The sequence below is a fragment of the Limulus polyphemus genome, unplaced genomic scaffold (assembly GCF_000517525.1).
Source record: "Limulus polyphemus unplaced genomic scaffold, Limulus_polyphemus-2.1.2 Scaffold4109, whole genome shotgun sequence".
Taxonomy (NCBI): Eukaryota; Metazoa; Arthropoda; class Merostomata; order Xiphosura; family Limulidae; genus Limulus; species Limulus polyphemus.
This window is the reverse complement of record NW_013669719.1, coordinates 41407-49216: the sequence shown is the minus strand read 5'-3', so window position 1 is coordinate 49216 and position 7810 is coordinate 41407. Positions and strand designations below refer to the sequence as shown.

The 7810-nt window shown below is 34.5% G+C and overlaps 1 protein-coding gene across 3 annotated transcripts in view; it reads left to right on the top strand.

Annotated features, from left to right (window-relative positions):
• LOC106470600 (tripartite motif-containing protein 2-like) overlaps window positions 1-7503 on the top strand; it is a 27572-nt gene extending 20069 nt beyond the window's left edge. For all 3 annotated transcript variants that reach the window (XM_013931162.2, XM_022399221.1, XM_022399222.1), the window contains one exon: window positions 4549-7503. In XM_013931162.2, coding sequence (XP_013786616.2) covers window positions 4568-6616 — 2049 coding nt within the window. In that variant the 5' untranslated portion in view covers window positions 4549-4567 and the 3' untranslated portion in view covers window positions 6617-7503. The remainder of the gene's footprint in view (window positions 1-4548) is intronic.
• The last annotated feature ends 307 nt before the right edge of the window (window positions 7504-7810 follow it).

Sequence of the window (7810 nt, the reverse complement as noted above, 5' to 3'; positions counted from 1 at the left end):
ACAGACATGCTAATGAATACATTGTGTAAAGCCACCGGTGAATTGGTGTAGTTCTTTATAAAGTTTACTTATATTTATCTCGGTGAAGAGTGTTCAAAAGAAACTGTGATTGTATTAGAATTAGTAATTATTTGGTGTATGCATGTTATAACCAGTTTTTTTAGTCGGTACTGTTATTTAATTATGCAGTTGAAGTTAAAAACCCTAGTTATAACTTTTGAAGTCAGTGATTTTTTTTAATAGATGTGACATAGCTTCTGATTTCCAGTATTTTACTGTGAATTACTGCAGGACTGTTTGCATTTGAAGTCCATCATCAGTAATGTTCTTTTTGAGCTCTTTTTAAAGAATTCTGATGATAATAATCAAGTATCTTGATGTTTTTCATCAAAGATGTCCAGTGCAAATAATATGTATGATCTATATTCATGCTGAATGTTTAATATCATTCAGATCAGTGTGTTAAAATGTCCAGTGTAAATAATATGTATGATCTATATTCATGCTGAATATTTAATATCATTTAGATCAGTGTGTTAAAATGTCCAGTGTAAATAATATGTATGATCTATATTCATTCTGAATATTTAATATAATTCAGATCAGTGTGTTAAAATGTCCAGTGTAAATAATATGTATGATATATATTCATGCTGAATGTTTAATATAATTCAGATCAGTGTGTTAAAATGTCCAGTGTAAATAATATGTATGATATATATTCATGCTGAATGTTTAATATCTTTCAGATCAGTGTGTTAAAATGTCCAGTGTAAATAATATGTATGATCTACATTCATGCTGAATATTTAATATCATTCAGATCAGTGTGTTAAAATGTCCAGTGTACATAATATGTATGATCTATATTCATGCTGAATGTTTAATATCATTCAGATCAGTGTGTTAAAATGTCCAGTGTACATAATATGTATGATCTATATTCATGCTGAATATTTAATATCATTCAGATCAGTGTGTTAAAATGTCCAGTGTAAATAATATGTATGATCTATATTCATGCTGAATGTTTAATATCATTCAGATCAGTGTGTTAAAATGTCCAGTGTAAATAATATGTATGATCTATATTCATGCTGAATGTTTAATATCATTCAGATCAGTGTGTTAAACTAAATAAAACATTACAAGTTTTGTAAATATAGTACTTAACCTCTATATTGTTGTTGTAGTTTGTAATATATATTTTAAACCATTTTAAATGTTTTATCACTGGGCTTGAAGCTCTTTAGAAATATACAAAATGTGTACTACACCGTATTGTTCTTTTTTTATTAGACATAGATAATTTATGTAAATCTGTCTTAATGGCCAAAGGAGTGTGTTTGTTTTAGTAAACATGTCTCATCAATATTTGTGGTGTTATTTTACACAATATATTCATTAGCATGTCTGTAAACACTTCATTGCTTGGGAAAGTAATACTTTCTCTATGTGCTGTATTTGTACAATATATATATTCTGATGCATTATTTCTCCTGGTTACTAATATGTAGAATAGGATGGTCCACACACACATATGGCAAAAAAGGTACAATTGACAGCTTCTGATGGTTTTTTCTCCTGGTTACTAATATGTAGAATAGGATGGTCCACACACACACATATGGTAAAAAAGGTATAAATGACAGTTTCTGATGCATTTTTTCTCCTTGTTACTAATATGTAGAATAGGATGGTCCACACACACATATGGCAAAAAAGGTATAAATGACAGTTTCCGATGCATTTTTTCTCCTGGTTACTAACATGTAGAATAGGATGGTCCACACACACATGGCAAAAAAAGGTACAAATGGCAGCTTCTGATGCATTTTTTCATTCCTTATATGAAGACAATCCTCAGACTGAAGTTTGAACAAAATACATCAATATTTAAGGGTGGTGCAAATTTGAAGAAATTTGCCACAAGTTTACTTCTCCAGTTAATTTTCTTAATTAGCCTTTGCTTATCGGTTGGTAAACAATACCACTGTTGCACGATCTTGTAAGTTATGAAGTATATTATTATGTACAGTATTTTATAATTCAATATAATTGGGTCATGTACCATGTGGTTTCTAGATTTAAGAGGTGTGTAGGAAATGTTACATGTGGATTAGTTTTCAACCAGATAATGAGGTTGTACATGTTGACACTTCCAGAAAAAGGTGCAGTGTGCTTGATAAATTCGTAAGATATTTGTAGGTCATTGCCTTCCAGTTTCACCAAGAACTATAATGCAAAATCAACATATCAGGTTGAATCTGTCTCCTTCAGTGCTTCAACATGATGTAGCATGCAAGGAAGCATTTGCAAAGTTGACCAAAGGGTTTTATGAACAGCTCAAATGGGAAAATCTAGACACTGGATGACATAACGTGCACTGCTGCACCCATGTGCGCTTATTGCAGTAGGTTTCAGTGATGTGCATGTATGTGACTTATCACTGGTGCAACCTGTCTCCTCAAATGTTTTTATGAACTTATGCATTGCATCACTGCCCTCTTGTGTATGTTATTCGCTGGTTCACCTTTCTTCAAACTGGTCAGTTTTGTGTTGGTAGAATAAGTTGCTATGTGACTGCAGGCCCATTTAAACCCCTCTGATGGCCACGTATGACAACTGTGGCATTTTTTATCTGCATGCCCCTAACATTTCTGTGCAATATCACCCTCCTATGCCATATTGTTTGTAAGATATTGGTCAGTGAAATGTAAAATATTCTTTATAACCATCCTATATATATATACTGATACTGTTTTAACCTTAAAGTTTGAAACTTGTATACTTATGTGAATAATGCAGTATTTCTAGCTCTGAATGCTTCATTATCTGTTGTATGGTACTGTTGAATAATGGATTTATTGTATATACAGTAGTTGTAGGCAATTACTTAGAGAAAAATAAACTACACATTTGTGTTATTTCGTACCTGGTCTTCCACTTTATATAAAACAAGACGTGAAATACAGTGAGTATACTGTTGTGTACATAATTAGAAAAGACACGTAGAAGTACTAGACCACCTATAGCACATCAAGTGTAAAGGTACATGCGGCAATAAACTCCACTTTTGTTTGGCATCGGCTTCATAAGTTTCGGTTCCGACTGTTTCATTCATTTGAGCTTTCATTTGCAATGTTAAGGCAGTAAAGTTAATATAGCTACCAAACTCAAACTGTTCATCTAACTGATTATTCATTGAAAGTAGATCTTTAGAGTTTCCATCTTCTTTCCAAGTTTCACCTAAGTTGTTTCAGTCAGTTTTTTCAACAACTTGTGACTCCAACCAGATAAATCTGTTTTACTTGACCTAAGTTGGTTCAGTCAGTCTCTTACAACAACTTGTGACTCCAGCCAGATAAATCTGTTTTACGTGCGTATATGTAAGTTATAAATTCTTTTGAAATGACTGTTTAGATTGTTATGTAAACTAAATACAATGATGAAGTTACTCACTATATAGTATGTATATTGTATATTCATCATTGGAATACTTTGGGCTTAGTTATAATTATTGCATTTTAAAAATCTGATCTGTTTGAATGTTACTTTTCTCTTTCTCTTCGGTTTCATGGAAATCTAAATAAAATGAGGAAGGGTAGACCAGTGAGTGGTTTGTTTTAATTTCGACATTCCTTATTTTCTTTATATTAGGAACATTAAAAAAGTTGAGAAAGTGACATCTTTTCTTGTAGTATTTATGCTTTCCAATTTATCTTGCATACTTAATTGACATTATAAAACTTCTATAGTGTGTGTAAAACAACCAAAAATAGGTGTTCATCAGTTGAGGGATTGGGAAGTGTGTAAAAGAAAAGGTGTTCCTCCTTGAAGGCTTGAGAATACACATCATGTTTAAATATGCAAGTTAGAATTAGGATGTAATTTGTAATGCGTACAGAATCTTGGCTCTGTTTGGCTGAAAGTTAACAAATCCATAGTTTTAATTTGGGTGCCAGAAACTATAAACTTCATTTTCTCTTTACGTTCCTAAATATTAGACAGACTCGGCATCTGTACATGTAAAAACCTTCTACTTTTACATAGTGTCTATTTAATTGTGACAGAAACATTTCTAAAGGAATATTATGATTAAAAACAAAAATTTTAGTAGGTATCGTATAATGGTAAAACATTCCTTTAATGTCAATCCACTCCTGTAACAGGCAGTATTTTATAATGGTTGTTTGTGATATTCTTGGACTTGTCCTTTAATGTCAATCCACCCCTGTGACAGCAGTATTTTATAGTGGTTGTTTGCTAGTGAAAATCAGTATTTCAAGCTTGTCAAGTACACTGTTTCTCAGAAATATAAAGCAGTGACCATGAGTTTCTTCGAAGGATTTGATATTGACTGAACTGTTGGTTCATTTTATTTGTCACACTTGTGTGTATGTGTATTTTATTATGTTTTGAAATCATGTGGAGCATGTTTTAATGCTTTGCTGAGAACTTTAATAGTATTGGATTAACCATTTATGGTGTGATTGTTTCATTTTGATCTTTTCTTATTAAAAGCATTTGTGCTTGTTTTTGTTGTAGGTGTTAAATAGGAGAGAAGATGATGACAACATCTACCTTGGTAGAAACTGTCTCAATCAACTATGAAGATTTCAATGAAAGCTTTTTAACATGTTCCACTTGCTTATGCACATATGACAGTCAGGAACATGCTCCAAAGTTGCTGTCATGTTCTCATTCTGCCTGTAAAAGCTGCCTCGAGAGGATAGTTGCAGCTACAGGTGTGAGAGATGCTGGCTCATTTCGCTGCCCCATCTGTCGTGAAACTATCCCACTTCCTCGCACAGGAATCAGTGGACTTCCACCAAGTTTTCTCATCAATCAACTTGTAGATCTCATGTCAAGACAAAGAAGAGAAGTGGTCCCAAGGTGTTCAACTCATACTAGCCAGGAACTGTTGTTTTGTGAAAGCTGTGATTGTGTATTTTGTTCAACTTGTACTGGAGGAAGTCATGAGAATGGAAATGGCAGCTATGGCCACACAGTGATACCCTTCTCAACAGCAATCAAAAGGATGTCAGAAATTTTGTTGTATAAAGCAAATCTCTGTATAGAGAAGCTGAATGCAGCAGCTGAGAATGTGAACGGTGAAGTGGGTAAACTAGATCAGAATGTAGATCATTCTTTTGAGCTAATTAACAGAACCTTTCAAGAAATCATTAATACTGTGGAAAAGAGGAGACAGGAGGTGCTGAGAATGGTGAAGAAGATAAGAGATGAGAAGAAGCAAGTGCTATTGGATCAGCTTTCTATGATTCAGGCAGAGAAGTCCAAGGTGGAGCAAGAATGTCATGGACTTCAGCATCAGGTAGAAGTGAGGGATATCACCAAGAAAATTAGTGAATTGAATGAAAAAATTGATTCTGTAAAAAATTTCATGGACCCACGAGAAAATGCTTTTATTAAGTATGAGCATTTGCACAATTCTGCTTTCTCTGAAATTGAAGCGGCCTTGAATGTTTTTGGAAGGATAAAAACAAGCAAGACGTTTCCAGCTCTTTGTTCAGCAGATGTGAAAAATACTTCTGCTCATCTTCTGTCTTGTTCTTTGCTTCAAACTGTTGATTACCATGGGAGTTTACAGTCAGCTGGTGGTGATCCTGTTGTCATACAGCTCTTTCATGAGAGTAATGAGGAAGTATATACTCAGCTTTTCGACCAAGATGATGGAACGTACAGTATCAAATACACTCCTGAGCAACCTGGTGTTTATAGACTCCACATTAGCATCTTTGGACGATCCATCAAGAACAGTCCATACCAATTCATTGCTTCTGAACACATAAATCCTATTGTGTGTTTTGGGTCAACAGGAACAGAAGATGAACACTTCTTACAGCCTGCAGCAGTTGCTATTAACAAGACTGGTCATGTGTTTGTTCTTGACACAGGTAACAGCAGAATTAAAGTTCTTGGACAGTCACTAGAAATTCTGCAGCACTTCCTTGGAGATGGGCTGGAGGAGCGAGGAGGAACGGGCATAGCTGTGACACCCAGTGACTCGCTTCTAGTCATCAACTGGAGGACCAGGTATGTCACAGAGCTAAACTTTGATGGTATGTTGGTTAGTCGGTTTACTCATCTAGATTTTGTAGAACCTCTTAGCTTGGCAGTGAACAGTAAAGGTGAAATATTGGTTGTGGACAACAGTCTTAAATGTGTGTTTGTCCTAGATCCTTGTGGGAAACTCTTGCGACGAATTGAGCTTAAACGGGGAGGGGGTCGAAATTCAAAATATGTTAGTCTCATTGCAGCTGGTCCTCAAGACGAAATCATGGTTGCCGACTCGCATATCCAAGTCTTCAGTCCTCGTGGAGAATTTCTTCGAGAGATTTATCCAGAGGGCAAATCTCGGGGTCATTTTGGAGGTATCACATATGACAATAAAGGCCATGTACTTGCCACTCACTCTGACAAAAATAAACACTATATTCAGGTATTCAACTTTATTTCAGGCCAACTGCTTTACTGTATTGACAGTGCTGATGCCAAACTGAAGAGACCAGCGGGGTTAGCAGTTGATGACAATTTCCATGTAGTTGTGGTAGATCTTGGTAATGATTGTGTTAAAAAATATAGGTACAAATAATGAAGGACTCGTACTTCACCCCCAGGAAACAAAGGCTACTATAGTACTTGATTAGTATTATATTTTAAGTGTGTCAGAGATGAAAATTATTAAAACAAGAATCATTTTAATGTTTTATTAGTGCTTTTAAAATATACTTTGTTTTTCTCTAAGCCATCTAGATCATTATTTATTTAAATATTTGAGAATGCAACTTTGTCATCCAGAAGGAAGAATCACATAGGTGTTTATTGTTGGAAGAGTATCCTGAGCTAAATCATTTGACTTTTATTTCTGTGCAGGAAATAAGAAAACTAAATTAATATAATTAATGGTGTTTATTTCTTTCCAAATCTAGGTGCTTTAGTGTGTCTTTATATTTGTATAGAAAAGTGGAAATCCAAAAACCCCATTGTAGTTTTTTTTATGAGAATAACTTTGGATATTTAGTATGAGTTTTACACACTTTCCCATCAGCACGCATGATAAAAGGGGGGGGGGAGGTGGTGGCCAAATATATTTTGATTAATAGTATCAAAATATGTATTTATAAATTTACTTTATTGAGAGTGCAAAAATTAAAAATGATTTAGAACATAAAGAAAAGTAGCACTCACATTTCCATGAGGGGAGTATATATATCAGGTTGACAGTTATTTTGGTAATTGTTACAACAGCTGTTCATGATCATGATGAACTATTTCTGTGTAGTGAGACTGAATCATTAATCACATGTAGTTGCTTGAAATATAGGCATTTAGGTGATCTGGCATGGTCTGGTGGTTAGGGCACTTGACTATGGGTCGTGGGCTCAAATCCCACCACCAAATGTGCTTGCCGTTTCAGCTGTGGGGGCATTATAATGCAATGGTCAATCTTACTATTTGCTGGTAAAGAGTAGCCCAGGAGCTAGTGTTGTAATGGTGTTGACTAGCTGCTTTCCCTCTAGTGTGTCACTTCAAAATTAGGGATGACTAGTGCAGATATTCCTCGAATAGCTTTGCACAAAATTCAATAAATAAACAAAATAGCCATTTCTGAAGTATGATGTAAATTATCAGGCTACAAAACTTGTGTTTAGAGGATTACCTTCTTGCAATTTATCCTTCTTTAAGTTAGTTTCAAACTCAGGGTTAAAGATTTGTCATTGTACTATTTAGATAGACTCTAGGTAAGGAAAAATTATCTGTATCTTCAGTAATTTGCTGCTCCCAC